General features: G+C 46.9%; 1 protein-coding gene across 9 annotated transcripts in view; it reads left to right on the forward strand.

Moving 5' to 3' along the window:
- SLC4A11 (solute carrier family 4 member 11) overlaps nt 1-17243 on the forward strand; it is a 134979-nt gene that overhangs the window by 19240 nt on the left and 98496 nt on the right. For 2 of the 9 annotated variants that reach the window (XM_086889692.1, XM_086889703.1), the window contains exons 1-2: nt 16323-16516; nt 16627-16682. The exons of 2 other annotated variants lie outside the window; for them this stretch is intronic. In XM_086889692.1, the coding sequence (XP_086745818.1) occupies nt 16670-16682 (13 nt within the window). In that variant the 5' untranslated portion in view covers nt 16323-16516; nt 16627-16669. Of the gene's footprint in view, nt 1-14857; nt 15048-16322; nt 16539-16626; nt 16683-17243 lie in introns of those variants that run through there. 5 more of the 9 variants (XM_086889691.1, XM_086889689.1, XM_086889693.1 and 2 more) reach the window with 5 other exon arrangements.

Here is a 17243-nt window from a genome sequence, read left to right on the forward strand (position 1 = left end):
GAGTGACAGGATAAAGGGGAATGGCTTTAAATGAAGGAAAGTAGGTTTGGATTGGATATGAGGAGAAATTCTTTACTATGAGGCCCTGGCACAGGTTGCCCTGAGGGGTTGTGGACTCCCCATCCCTGGAAGTGCTCAAGACCAGACTGGATGGGGTAACCTGGGCTGGTGAGAGCTGTCCCTGCCCATGGCAGGTGGGTGGAACTCGACAGTCTTTAAGGTCCCTTCCAACTCAAGCCATTCTGTGACTCATTTTTTTTCACTGGTTTGGCCATGATTTGTGTAAGGGCTGTAGAATTTATCTAGTTTCTACAGTCCAAAAGCCCCATGAGCACTGGAGGATCCTTACCATCTTTCATCCTGGATGGGAAAGAAGGAAGAAATAATAATTACGATGCTCAACCATGGGTTCCTCTTCTCTTGCTGCCTTTTTAATGCCACATCTGATATTGGAATATGAGGAGAGAACCCTGCCCAGGTTCTCTTCTCTGCCATGGTTACTGCCCTCCTGTTTCTTCACAAGGAGATGCTGCTCTGTGAATAATCCTTTCTGGACAGCACCTCTGGATAACTTTTCCTGAATTATTCTGGCTGATCACAGAACATTCTGAGTTGGAAGGGCCCCACAAGGATCATCCAGTCACACTCCTGGCCCTCCACAGGGCACCATTAACTATTTTACCTTCCTCTACAGTTCAAATTCCTCATTCTTTGAGCCTTAAAAAGCAGCTGAGTGTTTAATATTCAGCCTGGGATGAATGTGGGTGCCAAGTTTGAGATGAACCCAGCTGACCACCAGCTTCCTCCCCCTCTTCCCAACCCACGAGCGGTCACTTCAAATTTAAGCTACACTGATTGCTGGAAACTTTAAATTGGCATCTTGGGTGGGCTGAATTATCTTCCTGAAAAGTCCTTGAAGGGCCTTGCCTGTAATAATGTTCCTCGGTGTCTGGCGTGGGTGAGCAGCTCTGAACTCCCAGCAGAGCTCCATGGTAACCAGAAATGGCATTAATAAGAAAAAAATCACCAGTTCTGCTCAGTCACTCTTATAAAATAGCCCTGAAGCTGGAGGACCCCGTGTCTGGCTCAGGTGTGACACAGGTTCAGGCTGGAGCAGCCACTTCCACTACTTTGGCACCCCCTGCATCCCAAGTTTTGGTTGCCCCCCGAGTCCCAAGTTTTGGTTGCCCCCTGAATCCCTGCTGAATGAGATTTCCTCTGCAGAGCTTCCAGAGTGAGTTTGGAAAGGCACCAAGAACAGACAGAAATGAGCACATCCATGTCATGGCTGCTCCAGGTATCCCTCATGGCTTTGGGACTGGAATTTCTAAAAAAAAAATCCAAACAAACCCCAATCTTTGGTTTGGATTTCATCATGGCCATCTCTCAAGGGGCTGCTGTGGGATGGAGGAGCCAGCAGGACAAAAGATAAGAAAATGCTATTTCCTCAAAGCCACAGTATTTCCATTTGTCATTAGAGGCTGGTGATATCTGATGAGGGTTGGTCAGATTTATTTGTAATTTATTTTTTTTTAATCTACTCTGACTTTCAAAGGCTGACAGGACATCCTGTGCTCTTGAAGCTGGTTGGTATTCCAGTTTTTTTTAATTTTTTTTTTTTGCTGTTATCACTAAAAACCTAGAAAGGCTTCAACTTCTGTGCTGGAAGAGTTGAGTATTTCCCTTACAGATTCCACGTGAAGGACAGGAGACCAGTTCTTATTCACTGAAAATGCTCTTCAGTTCCTAAAATGTGGCCTGGCCTTCATCTGACTAGACAGTGAAAGAATTACCTTTAAATCACAGCTTTCAGAGAAATTTTGAGCACTGAATTTCTGTCAGCAACAACAGAATTCAGTTGCTGATTTTTATTTAATCATTTTGTTCATGCAGAGCAGAGAAACAGTGAACCCGATTGAGGGTAACTGAAGCAATAAATATTTGTTTCTGACAATTTAAGGTGTTTTTTGGTTTGTTTCTGGTAATGAAGATATCTAGGCTCACTGAAGAGCTCTGATAAGCCATAATAGTGCTCCACTATATCTTATTTAAATGTATGTGTGACTCCCATCTTGATGATCAGGGGATGAAAACAGCCCAGAGAAGGAACCTCTGCTGGAAAAGCATTTGGAAGTGAGGCTCTTCCTTTATGAAAACCTTAAATTATTTTCCCTGCTGAATTATCTTTGATTTTTTTTTTTTTTTTAAACTGGCTTTTTAACATGAGTACTTTATGATGACACTTAAATAACACTTTATATCTTAAAAGCACTAAGTGTGCATTAAAACCTGCTGTTACTATTAGGAAATAAGACTTCTGGCTACTGGCAGAAAAAAAAAATAAAAAAAGAATGTGATGTTTTTTGGTATTTGAGTCATTTATTACCTAAAATAGTACAAGATGGAGGTCTGGCAGGGGGTTATGCAGCCCAAGTGTGACACAGATATCCAGGAAGGAGACCAATCCAGGCAGGCACAGGAAGGTTGGGATGATGAGCACTAATTCCCCCAGGCAGGTTTCTATTAACATCACCGTTCCTTGAGTAATTTTTCAGCTGGAGCTTTTGCCTCACTCATCTCTGTGGGTATATTAAATAGTACATGGTGTACCAGAGGCTGAGAGATGTTTTGTAAAGAAGGGGATGTGTGGATCCTTCCCCAGCAGATCAGAGTTTGTAGCCAGAATTAGCAAAATACAAAGATAGATACAAGTTCTGTGAGGGTGATATCAGTCTTGCTCAAGTTGGTTTTAAATAAGCAAAAAGGGTGAGGGTGTGTTGTTTTTTTTTAAGCAAACCTGCTTTGGTAGAGAGGGGAAAAGAGATTTCCTTAAATTCCATCCTCAGCACTGTGCATTTGTGGGTGACAGCTCCTTTCTCCTGAAGGAAAGAAAGTCTGAGCATTAATTCTGTGATTGCACATCTTGTGTTTGTTTTGCCTTCACTGCCATGACTTTACCCCCTCTCCTCAGCTGATACTGATGACTTGTTAGCTTAGTTAATCCCTCTCCCTCTTTGAAAACACTGGATTTTTCAGTTGCTCTACCAAGCTGAGAACCAGGTTCATCATTAATTCCTGGTGTGATTACTTTACCCATCTCGAGTGCTCCTCATTCCCATGGCTGATTTTTGTGGAGGTTCTTTAGTCCTCTGAGTCCCTCTGCTTTTTCCTCCAGTTGCTATTAGCTGAAAGTAGGATTTCAGCTCTTTTCATGCTGACAGACACATCAGTAAGTTGTCACTTCCCTGCAGAGATAAAAATCTGCCTCTGCAGAGTAGAGCTGACTTTCAACCTGAGCTTGGTGTGGTTTAATCTTAACCTGCTGCACTCTGCATCACCAAATGCCCCCCAACCCTTCTGTTCAGCTCTTCCAAGGTGCCCTGTGGGACATAAATTTCCCATATTTTTCTCTCTAAAAGATCCTTTGTCCCTCTCTAGTTTCCACCTTGTAAGGGGTGGATTGTTTATTTATCTAGATTTTTTTTTTTAATATACAGGCATCTCTTTATGGTGTCTTCTCCTGGCTATACAAATGTCTCACCTGAGAGGCTTTTTAATTTTGATGTCCCTGATGTAATCCAGCTGCTTTAGGAGCTGGGATAATGTTTGTCAGGAATACCTGCCCCTGAAAACAGAGCAGTTGAAAGCTGAGGCTCTTAGGAAAACCCAATTGCTTAGAAATAATTAGAAAAATTGCTTTCACCTGAAAAAAAGGCAATAGGTGAGTGCTCTGCAAACCCATCAGTCTGTGCATGGAGCAGCAAGAAACCAAATCCCTCAATCTTATCACAGAATCCTGGACTGGTTTGGGTTGGCAAGGTCTTTAAAAATCATCCAGTCTCACCTCCCACTGTCCCAGGTTGCTCCAAGCCCCATCCAACCTGGCCTTGGACACTTCCAGTGTTCCAGGGGCAGCCACAGCTGTGGTCCTGTGCCAGGACCTCACCATCCTCACAGGGAACAATTTCTTCCTAATATCCAATCTAAACCTTCCCCCTTCAGTATAAGGCTACTCCTCCTTGTCCTATCATTCCAGGCCCTTGTCCCAAGTCCCTCTCCAGCTCTCCTGGAGCCCCTCTCAGCCCTGGAAGGCTGCAGTAAGTTCTCCTTGGAGCCTCCTCCAGCCTGGTCATGCCATGCTCCGTGAGCAGCGTGGTGGACCCTGATGTGTTGATGCTGGAGCGCTGCCTCCTGTCAGGGATGGGGGAAGGTGTGATGCAGGCACTGCCTGGAGCAGAGCAGAGGTTCTTGGAGGAGAAAAGGTCTGCGAGTGCAGCCCTGACCTTGACTCCAAGTTCATAGGCAGATAAAAACGAGCTGGAGAGCGTTCAGATGTCATGAGCTCGCCAGGGTCGCTGGGTCTCTCCAGCTCTGCAGATGAGGGAATGTGCCAGTGACATGTTTTTGGAGGAGTCTGAAAGGACAGGCCGGTTTGATATTTAAATCTGTATCCGGGGAGGCAGCAGAGCTGTGTGTCTTGGAGGAGAATGTGAGTTTATTTGCCTGGATGTGTGCTCGGCCACCACTTGTAGCATGAAATGTGAATTTGGAGAGCAGCTCTCAGAAAGGCTCCAGTGATTGTGGGCTGATGTGGGGTGGGGCTGATGCTTATTTAATGAGCTCTGAGCTTAAATATTCAATATAGAAGCCCAGCTCTGCCTGAACACCCCCTGTGACCCCCCCAGGGCCTCTGACTGCTCAACTCCTATTTAATTGCAGCTTTTGCTTGTACTCACAAGGTTGGTGAGAAAGAACTGAGGGGAATCTTGAAAAAGGACTCTTGGAGAGCAGCACTGAGGGTTTTGCCTTGCTTTTCACTTCTGAGGGGTTTGGGGGGGATTTTGAAGCACGAGCTGCTTCTTGAATGACTAAAACCCAAGATTATTGGTTTTTATTTTACCTCCACAGTGTGAGAGGGAGCAACCTCGTATGAGTCACCCAGCAGCTCCTCCTGAGGTGACACAAGGCTGGACAGCTTCAAATACATCTGCAACATGATTTCAGATAAAAAAATCTATATACATGTGATTTTTAGCTGCATCAAGAGCCAATTTGGCACTGACAGCTTCAAAGTTAATCTGTGGTGGAGTTTTTCTCTTGGGGGGTGTGTGTGTGTGTGTTGTCCTACTATGGATAAATATAAACAGTCTTCTCCATCCAAGTGTTAGCAAAAGCAGAGCAGGGGATTAAAAAAAGTGAACACCCACCCTGTTTTGCCTGAAAACCTCTTAGAAAATAAACAGTGCTGCATGATAGGCTGAACTATTTACAAGTCTACTTTTACCACCAATGAGAGTGGATGGGAAGGAAAAACACGTTTAATGCTTCTGGTGTCTTGTTGATTTCTGCACAAACTGGAGCACTCAGGTGCAGGTCCATGACTACCCTTAAAAATGAAAATGTTGATGTCTACCTGCTCTTCTGTTTGCCTAAAACAACCTCTGTGACTTCCTGGTGATCTCTTCAAGCCCTCCATAAGGTTGGGTTTAGGAGTGTGGAGATAAAATCATTGTTCTGGTCACTCGTGTCTGAGGTAATGCTTCCAAAATCAGGAATTAAGTCTGCTCCTGAGGTTCAGTTATTAGGGAATGGGGTATTAGTAAGGCTTGGGTTAAATGACCACAACAATTTAATACCTGCTTATGTTACCAGGCATTGCTTTGATACAGCCACATTGGTATCATCTGAGCACTTAAAATTTCATTTTACTGAAGGAGCTCCTCAGGGTAAGGCCATGTCTCCACTACTGAAAATAACCTTTCAGTCCTCTGAAATTCCCTGTGGGGAGCTGAGCCTTTGCAGCAACAATCTTCTGACTAAAACCAGCCTGCTCCACTTCAATGCCATTGGGGGAATGTCCCATTTGGAGCTTTTCCTCTTGGAAAAAACACATGGATTTCTGACAGGAGCGTGGAGCCAGGTGGGGGTCAGGCTCTCCTCCCAGGGAACAAAGGACAGGATGAGAGGAAATGGCCTCAAGTTGTGCTAGGGGAGGTTCAGGTTGGATATTAAGGAAAATTTCCTCACTGAAAGGCTTGTCCAGGACAGTGTTGGAGTCACCAGTCCCAGAGGGATTAAAAAAAATTATGCATTTTCCATAGCAGGGCATCCCCTTCATGGGTTTAACAGGGATAAGGTGCCTGTGGTTGCCACATCTTGATGGGTCTTCAGTTAATTAATTAATGCCCTTGGATGTTCTGGCCTCAAACATTCCTTCCATCTTCTCTGGCCCTGGTGCTTCTTTCCAACCAAATGAACTTGGAGCTAAAATGCAAAACAACTCTGAAATTAAAGCTTCTGAAGTTTAAAGCACTGCAAAAACCATGCTGGATTGCAAGTCAGGTCTGTGTCTGCAATCCCCCTCTAAGAATGCTCCCCTGTGAGTAATTTCTGCCTATTATAAATCTAAAATGAACCCCTGGGATAACACCCCATGTTACAACTGGAGAAAAAATTCATCTCATTCTGAGGCACTGTTTTAATCCCTGTGGACTCTCTCCCTTGTGTCACATCTTGGCAATTTATAGCAGATCTGAGTTTTTTTTTAAATTTGGGCTCAGGCAGCTCTTTCTGGCTGAAAGTCCAGTTTCACACCTGACAGACTTTTATAACTGGGGGTGTGTGGAAGCAATCTCAGGAGTTCAGGACTCCTTCAGAGGGCTTTTAGCCCAGCAATCCTGGCTGGGGGTTTGGTGGCACGAGAAGGGGGTTGTGACAATACTGTGTGAGGCTGGGGAGGCCTCAAGGGCATAAACCATGTGTGTGTCACCTCACAGGAGGCTTTGCTGAGAAACAAAAGATGCCAGGGCGAGGCCTAGAGGAGCAAAACCGCGTGAACCGCACGGTCAAAGGTTGCACTTTGGTCTGGGAGGTCTTTTCCAAAGTGAATGATTCTGTGTACCTGCTCTGGATGTTGTTTTGTTGGCCTGGTGGAGGTCGAGGTCGCTCCTCTCGTGGCTGTACAATCCCTCTGCCTCCAGAAACGCGGAGGTGCTCGCGCCGGGAGATGTCGGGGCTCTCCAGAAAGTTCTTTCAGGAGGAAAAGCAGAACCCTACAGCCCAGTCAAACTCGAGCTGTGTGGAACAGGAGTCCCACAGTGCAGGACAAAGCAGGCCCTGCTGTGCTGTGTGTCCTGCTGGGGCTGCCTTTCTTGTGCCCCGAAGGAGGCCGTGCCCCTCCTGGGGCTCCCTCCTTTGTGTGGAAGAGTTAAGTTTGCAGCACAAACCCAGCCTGGCTGAGCAGAACCGGTGCCTTCAGTGCACCATTAAACCCATTTGCTAATTGGTGGCTTTCTCAGTGGTTTCACAGAGTGCCCCTCCCTGAAGGGAAACTCTTATCCCTCCCCGGGGGTCTCTTTGATGTAGCAAAGGCCGTTCTGACCGATTCAAGATGTTTGAATTTGATGATTTTGACCTTGCTGCGAGGGGCACTGAAGTGCAGCCACCTCCTGAAATGACCTTGGTCACTGTCCTGGCTTTGGGTCACCCCTGAGGAAGGGTCTGTGTGCCAGCATGGAGTGGGCAGGGGGATGTGAAATGTGCCCAGGGTCCCTGCCCCTTGTCCCCTCAGGCCACCTCTGTGCCCTGTGTTTGCTGCTGATGGGCACCAGTGGCCCTGCATTTTGGGGTTCCTCAGGACTCCATCCCCTCACAGGCCAGCTCTGCCTGAGGGTCCCAGGGGGATCCTGTGTGTTCCACGTGTCCTGATCCTCTCTCAGGCCAGAGCAGGGGATTAAAAAAAGTCAACACACACCCTGAAAACCTCAGAAAACAAACAGTGCTGCATGATAGACTGAACTATTTACACATCTACTTTTACTACCAATGAGAGTGGATGGGAAGGAAAAACACGTTTAATGCCTCTGGTGTCTTGTTGATTTCTGCACAAACTGGAGCACTCAGGTGCAGGTCCATGACTACCCTTAAAATGATAATATTGATGTCTACCTGCTCTTCTGTATGCCTAAAACAACCTCTGTGACTCCCTGGTGGTCTCTCCAAGCCCTCCATAAGGCTGAGTTTAGGAGTGTGGAGATAAAATCATTGTTCTGGTCACTCGTGTCTGAGGTAATGCTTCCAAAATCAGGAATTAAGTCTGCTCCTGAGGTTCAGTTATTAGGGAATGGGGTGTTAGCAAGGCTCTCCAGGCCTCTGCACTCTGAGCAGGGGGTTCCAGTGGTCCCACCTGCCCAGGCTCCCTGTGTCTCATTCCAGCTCTGCCTGGGGGTCCCTCGTGCCCAGGGCCACAGAACAAGGGACATTGTCACTGATAAAGTGAGGGACTGAAGCAGGCTGAGTGTTGGCTCCTACCACTACAAAAACCCACTCTTGTGTCGCCCAAGAGCCTTCTGGTTTCCCTTGGAGGACCACACCAAGAGGAAAATACCCAGGTGCTTTATCTGGCTCCATCTGGAGAAGTGAAATGCCAGGGCCAGGTGGGTGAGGACCCTTCCAGAGGTGTGAGGCTGTCCCCAGGGCTGGTGCTGTGGCCCTGGTGTCCCTCACTCTTCAGGAGAAGAGGGAAAGACCTGCACTGGGACTGGGTGGTGGGGTTGGGATAGCTGAGGGCTACAGGGGTGGCTTCCCATGAGAAGCTGCTGGAATTTTGCCCATGGAACCAATGCCAGCTGGCTCCAAGGTGGACCCAGCTGAGCTCAGGAATAAGGGAGGGGTGTGGACAAGGTGTTTCTAAGGTTTGGGTTTACTTCTTGCCCTGCTCTGATTTGATTTGCAATAAATAAAATAAACTTCCCTGAACTGAGTCTGGTTTTCCCTTGATTTAACCAGTGAGGGATCTCTGCCTGCCCTGGTCTCGACCTTGAGCCTTTTGTTGTGTTTTCTCAGCCTTGTCCAGCTGGGGAGGGCAGTGACAGATCTGCTTTGGCTCCCAGTCAGGGTCAGCCCCACCACAAGCCCAAATACCTCCTCCAAGGCCAGCTCAGTGCTGGGATCTGGGGCTAAAGGCTGCAGAAATTGGGGGAAATGTGGAGAGCGATTTTTAACTCAAGATGGATTAGCTGCAGAGATTTTTCTGCAGAGTGCTTCACTCTGTCTATGCCTTAGATTTCTTTGGATCTGGGAAACACTTGGGGAAAAATTACCCAGATTGGTTTTTTAGGCACCTTGAAGTCTATTATGGATAGAGAGTCTTTCTGCAGGAGAACAACTTTAGAGCAGGAATTTGAAAGATAATTATTGACTGTGAGGGTGGTGAGGCCCTGGCACAGGGTGCCCAGAGAAGCTGTGGCTGCCCCTGAATCCCTGGAAGTGCCCAAGGCCAGGTTGGATGGGGCTTGGAGCAGCCTGGGCTGGTGGAAGGTGTCACTGGGTGGCACTGGATGGTCTCTAAGGTCACTTAAAACCAAATTAATTCCATGATTCTGTAATATCCATGTTTAAAAGCAGCAGATGGATTTATTTGGGGCTCACCTAAAGCCTCGAGAGCAGGCTCTGAGGACCTGCTGCCTGCTCCCCCTGCCAGCTACTTGATTATACCCAAGAATTACATGTGAGCAGAATGTGTTTGTGTTGGGAATATTGTGACACTCCAAACTGACACCCTTAACTGAGATCTGCCTTATAGACAAACTTGCTTTGTGATAAAAATGCAAGTTTTTCTTGTATTTGCTTGTGTAAGAAATACACAGCAATTTCTTGAAGTTAGACATTGAAGTTGTTCTTGAAATAAGAAATACACAGCATTTCTTGTGCATGCTTCTTAACTTCTTTTTATTTTTATTATTCTTCTTTCCCCTCCATCCCCATGAGTCAGGAAGATTAATGGGAATTTGCTGTTCTCAGCTGTGGGTTTCTTTCCTGATGTTCCTGGCAGGGGATAGCCCCTGTGCCCTGTCAGTGGGCAAAAAGGAAATGGGATTGGGGGTTTTGGGTTTATCCAAGCAAGGAAGGAGCCACAAGCCATTGGGAAGAGGAGGAAGAATCATCCAGATGCATTGCTGGGGGTGGAGAGAAGTAACTTTTCCTCCTGCTGTTCTATTCCCCTCTTGAACTTGGCTTTATCTTTGTCTTAATCTCCAACCCTTTTTCCTTTGGTGCTCGGGAGCTGGGGGAAGCCCTGGGGTGTCTCCTCAGGAGATGCTGGAAGGATGAGCTGTTTTTAGGGTGCTCCCAGGTGCCCTTGTAGCTTTGTTCCCACACACGGCCCAGGGGATGTCCTGGGATGTGGGGAATTGCCACAGGCTGGGATGAAGTGCAGGGATGTCCCCAGCACAAAGAGGAAGATGCTGAGTTCCCCTTGGAGCTCCTTCCAGACGCTGGGGACCTTCCTGCACAGGGATGGTGGAGCTTTCCTGGATATTTTTGGAGGATTTGTGCCCCACAGCACTGTGCAACTCCTGTAGATCAGTCCAGCCTCGGGCTGCTGTGGTGGAGAAGGAAAAACCCATTTCTGGATTAGGATAAAGTGTCCCATGGCTGTGGTCAGGCTCTCCCAGGGGAGCTGGTGATGGCAGGAGACAAGGATTGCCACGGGAAATCAGCTCAGCTTGTCCTTTTCTGCTTTCCTGTGGGATGAGAGAGCCCATGGAGCAGATGGAGGGTTTGTCCCAGTGTGGGCTGGCTCTTGGTGCCTTGAAAAGTCACAATTGGTGATGGGGATACACCTCATTCTCTATTTTGTCAGAGTGCTGAGTGCCCTGTGGGTCAGATGCAGGCTGTGGGGTGGGGAGCACAGCTGGGGCTGAAGTTTCTGTCCTGCAGAGCTCCAGGGTGGCTGAAGGAGAGGCTGGAGGGATTTTGGGATACTCTGGATAGCTCCAGAGCTCACTGGTCCTGCAGCACCCTCCATGCTCCTGGTACACAGGCAGAAGCCCAGCCTGGCCATGCCTGGGGTCCCCAGCCCTCAGAAGTTCAGACTGGATGGGAGCTGTTCATGAAAAATACTTGGAACCCACCCAAAAATTGCTGGTTTTGAACTTACGGAGAGCTTCCAGCTCTGAGGGATGCAGGTAAAGGAGGTTTTGCTCTTCCTGTGCCAACAAACCGTGTTCCAGGATTGTGACATTGTTAAGAGGGGGGCTCTGGCAGCCTTGGGGGTCTCTTGGATCTTGGGGCTGCCTGGTCACCCCAGCTGTGGTGTCCCCATCCCATTCCCAGGACTCCCATCCCATACTGGGAAGGGAAATGCTGCCATGAAGGCGCTGTGTGCTCAGGGCATGTGGAAGTCCTGTCTGGAAAGTGTAGGAATTGTACAGCTTGGAGAGGATTTTTGCTTCTCCTGCCCTGATCCCACCCCACATCAGCCTGTTCTCAGGGATAATTTATTGGAATCATATGGAATTATATGGAATTATCTCTCTCTCTGACAGGGAAGCCTTCACCTGCTTCAAAGCCCCTCAGCTGCTTCCCCCAGAGCTCCCTGTTCTGTTCTTCTGGGCTGCTCTGCTTTTTGCCTCCTGAAAAAAAACTCTTCCAGATGGTTGAAATCACTGCAAATCACCTCTCTTTGGAGCAGAGGTGCTGTTGCTTCATCAAGCACCAAACTTTGGGAATTTTTTTTTTGTGTGTGTGTGTGTTTGTTAGCCACAAGTATTCTGTTGGGATAATGACTGGATAATTATTTAACCTCTTTTGAGTTTTGTGGTGCTAATCAGCCCTGTCTTCTTTAATCTGTGCTCCAGTGTCGTGACTGGGGCATGATTTACAGGGAGGAGAGGGGCATTAACTTGTGTTGTGGAGCCAAATTTGCTTAACCTCCCTGAAATAGCCTGTGAAGGTTGTGTTGCTCCAGACCACAGCTGATCCTGTTTGTGCTGCTGGAGATCTGAAGGGCTCTGTATGATCTGATCTCCCTTTGATTTAGGGTTCTCTTGGTTACTGGGAGGGCAGGGAGAAGTTTCTGCCTTACCCAGACAAATCACGAAATAATGAAAATCTCCAGGGTCACAAGGGAGGAGATTGAAGAGTGTGGTCAAAGATGGGGGGAAAAAAGAAATATTATGGAGATTTTTTTTTTTTTTTGCTTAAAAGTCTAACAAAAGGTAACTGTTCTAATGACACAATGCAGAGCTGTAGGTCTCCCTGCTGCAGGGTTTTTGGAGATGCTAAAATGACCTCAGAGGATGAGAGAGCCCTCCTGTGAGGGGCACATGTGCTGTAGAGATCCTTGGAATCCAGATTTGGAGGACACCTGAGGAAGCCTCTCCATAGGCTGAGAAGCCGCAAAAACTCTTTAATGGATATTTATTGGTAGTTTTTTATTCAATCCAGGGTTCTGGGCTGGAGCAGATTTATGGATCAGTGGAAGGAGCTGTTTTTTAGGCTCTTGAGATGCCCTTTTCCCCCCTCCCTACCCATCACCAGTAACTCCCACTGTGTTCAAAGGCTGGCAGCAGCGCTGCTCCAGGCTTTTGCTTTCTCTGCGGAACCAAAACCTTAATGGGATGTTTGTTTGGGAATTGTGGCCAGGAACACTCACCCTGGGTGGATGTTGCAAGGAGAGGGGCTGAGCCTTTAGCTGTCTGCATCCTGGTCCTTATGGTTTTCACAGGGCTTGCTCAACTCTTCCCTCACAGCTTCTATTTCTTGTTGGTTTCCTCATGACAGAGGAAATGTGCCAGGTGAACCTTTCAGTCTTTCAGAAAGGCAGATAATGACCTTGAATCCAGCCAGGATGGTGCTGTCAGCACCTCGGGCTGTTCTGTGTGATGGGGACACTGCCACTCAGCTGTTTCAACCTTTTTAATGAGTGAGGCTGGCTGCAGCCTGGTGTCCCAACCCACACCAGATCCAGGCAGGGATGAGCTGGATATGGGCTGGAATCAGCCACAAATTGAGCCAGGCTTTCCTGAGCTGCAAGATTTTTCCTGGGCAAGAAGGGATAAGACTTTGGATTTCTCTAGACCTGACAGATCTCACCTTGCTTGGGGTAGAATTTATGGAAGGGGGCCCATAAAGATCATCAAAATCTAACTCCTGGCCCAAGAATACCACCCTGTGCCTGAGAGTGTTGTCCAAACACTTCTGGAACTCTCCCAGGCTGTGCCTGGATTGGTTTTGGTATTGGGACAGAACCAGCCTGTCTCTGATAGGACAGAATTCCCTTTCTCCTTCCTCCTGCTGAGGGAAAAGAAACCAGGGATGTGATGTCTGGGGAGAGCTGCTTGTGGTGAAATCACACAAAGCTGGGTCACAAACTCAGCTCAAACCCTCAGTGAGGATTTCTTGCTGAAACTACCACGAGCACCTAATTTCTCAGTGTGGAGCAGGATGGAATATGCCCATCCCAATCCTCGATCCCAGGGTGGTGAGAGAAGTCCTGGGGGGATTTGTATCACTCACCCAATATGACCACAATAAACATTTGGTACTTTGTGGTGTTTGTAGCATCGTTTTAGAGTGCAGGGAACATTCTGGCTGTGAGAGTTCAGGTGTAGCAAACATGAAAACATCCTGCCTAAGCTGGAGGGGAGTCCTGGAGCCAGAAGGTGGCTGGCAATGAACTGCTGTGGTGTTTCAGTCTATAATCAATAAATACTTGTAATGGCAGGAAAACTCTCTATTAAAAAGCTTTGAGAGTGTCTGCTTTGTGTCTCCAGGCTGAAAACAACAACGTGCCAGGGCAGCAGCCTTCCTAATTTGCTTCTTTCAAATGCTGCCTTTGTTTGCTCCCCTGTTTGTGGCAACAGTTCAGGGGGTGCCTCGTGAGATGGGCAGAGAAGGGGCTGAAGGGTTGGAGTTTGTGTCCCCCATGAGCTGGGACAGGAGGGATCTTCAACCAGCCTGAAGTGATCTGCGTGGACAAGGAGATGAAGTAGCTGATGAATGCAGCTTCTCACCTGAATGTTTTTATGTTTTATTAGGGAAGAATGTTTTAGGTGCTGAATGAGGGCCTGGCATGTTTGTGTATAAGGACAAAAATATCAGGAGTTCCAGGCTAGGTTGGATGGGACTTGGAGCAGCCTGGGATGGTGGGAGGTGTCCCTGCCCTTGGCAGGGTCTGGAGCTGGATGAGCTTTACCATCCCCTCTAACCCAAACCACGGTTCCTTGATATCTGTAGGAGTTTTTGGAAAGGTGGATCAGTGTGTTTTGTCCCTGGGAAGGGACTGAAGGTCAGTTTTGGTTGCTCTGGAAAAGGCATCATTGGACCTCTCCTTCTCAAATCTTAGAGCTGTGTGGAGTGACAGTAAACTCCATCACTTAAGGATCCTCCTCTGAACAGCATCGTGCATTACTTGGTGGAATAACATCAACTCTGACCCTAATTTTGGCTGCTTATCTGGTTCCCAGAAGGCTTCAGTGCTCAGAGACAAAATCATCTGAGGCTGGTGCTGTCTTGGGGGAAGCAAATGCTGCAAAGAGAGGAGTTGTTTCTCACTCTGGAACTAAAACATTTCCGAAATCAAACTGCTGCCCAGCTTATCAGGGTGTAAACACGTTCTCCTGTGGGAACAGGAATTGCAGGCCAGTCTGAGCTGAATCTTGCTGCCTCTCTTCATATCAGTCTGCTGGAATTTCTCAGACACTGGAGGTCTGCAGAGGGTTTGAAATTCATTATCTTTCATATATATTTTCTTCAGGGGGGGGACAACAAAGACCTTGGACTACCAAGAAAGTTTGGTTTCATTCAGAGCTGCTCTGTGGTGGGTGCTACACCAGCACAAGGGAATGCATTGCTTCTGTTCCCTTTCTCAGAAAACCCCTTGTTTTGGTGGTTGTGGTGCTGAAAGCTCAGCAATTACACAGAGGCTCCTTCCACAAACCCATCCTTGGGGATATTTCAAACTGGTTGAAGTCTTGGGGCTGTGGACTATCCCCCAAAAAATGAAGGACAGAATGTTGTGATAAAGGAATTGTGCTCCTGATGTGTTTTGTTCTGTCCTTGGGTGTAATCTCTTGCCACATCCTGGGACTTGAGGCTGGTGAAAGGGCAGGGCATGCAGGAGCTCCCCAGAGAAGGAAATTACTCTCAAGTTACTCTCTGCTTTAATTTCAGTCATTTCTACCTGTTTTCTCAGGATTTCCAGCCAGGAGCCAGCCTGTCTGTGAGAGAAGCATCTGAATGGATGAGAAGGTGCCAGCACTGTTGTAGGTGGCTCTTTGAAGTCTGCTCATTCTCTTCAGCCAGGACACCCCAAAATACAGCCTGGAAGAGGAGGACAGGGAGCTGGAATTACAGGAGTTGTAATTCCAGCTGGATTCTGCAGGAACAGGAGCTGCAGCCTGGCAGACACAAATCTGTCGTGGTGGACAGCTCTGAACTGCAGCTCTCAAAGTGGCAAATAATGGTTGGGTTTGGTCATTTTGGTGTGTGAAAGTTGTTTCTGCTCACTGGGGTAAGAGGCAGCAACAGGACTAAAAGGTATTTCTTATAGTTCTGCAGCCTCAGGTGGAGAATGAGGAAAGGGGAGTATGGGTAGGCTGTCTACAAAATAAATACAATATAAATATTGTGGAGTCTTGCATCTCTTTGCACGTAGAGCTCTTTCCTGTAGCAAGGAAATAATTTTATATTCTGGCACAGGACTGATAGTGAAACACTGAATTCAGAGATAAGAATCACTTGTTTTTCTTCCAGCTCTTCTCTATTAAAAAGGAATAAAACTCATCAAATCTCCCCTTGTTTTATACAAGACAACCTTTGGGGTTTTCTGGTTTGTGCAGGAAGAATAATCTCCTAGGAGATGATGACCAGACTGGTGTTTAACAGGCTTAATGTTGGAAAACTTCCCTGCTAGTGAGTCAAAATTACCTTGCACTGGTCTTTACCTGTTCCTCTGCCTCATGCCATTAAAACATGGCAAAAACTCGTGATCTACTTGGAATTTTTTCATGGAATGGTTTTCTTTGTAAACTTGCAAGTGATTTCAGGCTTCTTACTGTAGGTATCAAATGCTTAGAAGTTTCCCTTTCTGCCTTGTAAAGACTGAGAAGGAAGTTTCAAACCTCCAGATGAACTCTGGGACATTTTTTTCCTGTCCAGAAAGGGTTGCAGAAAGCAGATCTAATCTCTCAGCTGGACTAGATGATCACTGTAGGTCCCTTTTGGCTGGAAATACTCTACCTCAGGGATGGCTTGTCCAGCTGGTTATTCTTTCTTCCCTCTCAAGGAAAAGGGAGGTGTTTGGCTGGAGGAAAAACCCCTCTGCTTTCAGACTCTTTCCTTCGTCACTGTTCAGTGGGAGTCACTAAATCCCTGCTGGCAGCAATATTCTGTGGCATTTAATGCAAAAATATCATTATAAAGATGATATAAAGACCAGGCTGCTTCCTAAAGGAATCGAGGTCTTTATTTATCCCCTTCTCCAGGTGAGGGGAATGCTGCTGATCCAAATTAATTTGAAGAACATGTGCTGGGCTATTAGCATTAAAAAGAGCTTGGTTTTGGTTGATGTGGCAGTAGGGAGAGTAACTCAGTCCCTCTGTTGGGTTGTGCTGTTGTATTGGTTTTTCATTAGTTGTTGGTTTACTGATTTCAGAGTAAAAAATGCCTTTAAATTGGAGTTTTAGCTTGTCTGGAAGCTGTTCCAGTTGCTCACAACTTCTCTGTGCTGCAAGTCCTCATGAACCTGCTGCTGAGTCAGTTAAAATCTGATTTTTTTTGCCTGGAAAATGGTCTTCATTAGGCTTGTTTTTGTCTCTGTTGCTTCCCACGTGTTTTTGCCAGGTGTGAAGCTGCACTGCTGCCTGGTGCCCTCCTCTTCCTCGTCATGAAGGTCTCAGGTAAATATTTATGCCTGTGGATATGTGTGATTTAGCTGGATGAATTAGTCAAGAGACTCTGCATAGCTGAGATTTAAGGCTATTCCTCATTACATCTTGAGAAGCTGCTGATTGTCCCTGTTTTTTATCTGCTGCTTTCCGTTGTGTAATTCTTTATTGCGTTGTTACATGACATCATCTGGATCTGCTGCTCTGTGCTTTGGGCTTCAGAACATGTTCAGCTGAGTCTTGGGCAAGGAGGAGAATTTATTACTAAATCCATTAGAGTTCTGAAAATAAATAAACACCATGCTGAATTCCTTATCACCAGCACGTTGCCTCCAGCAGCAGTGAAAATATTCACATTGAGTCGCTGCTGACTGCCCGAGAGGGGCTGGGGTTGGCAGTGCCTGGAGTGACTGAGGGTTTTTTCCTTTAAATTGTGCTCTTGCACAAAAAAAAAAGGAAAGAAAAAAAGGTTGGCAAGTTTGTTCTCTACTGGAATCAACAATCTCTTAATGCTCTGAGGCTAAACTAAGGCTGAAGTCAGCTATTCATCTGTGGCTCTGTGCAAATCTATTG

Source organism: Cyanistes caeruleus, chromosome 5 (genome assembly GCF_971803275.1).
Source record: "Cyanistes caeruleus chromosome 5, bCyaCae1.hap1.1, whole genome shotgun sequence".
Lineage (NCBI taxonomy): Eukaryota > Metazoa > Chordata > Aves > Passeriformes > Paridae > Cyanistes > Cyanistes caeruleus.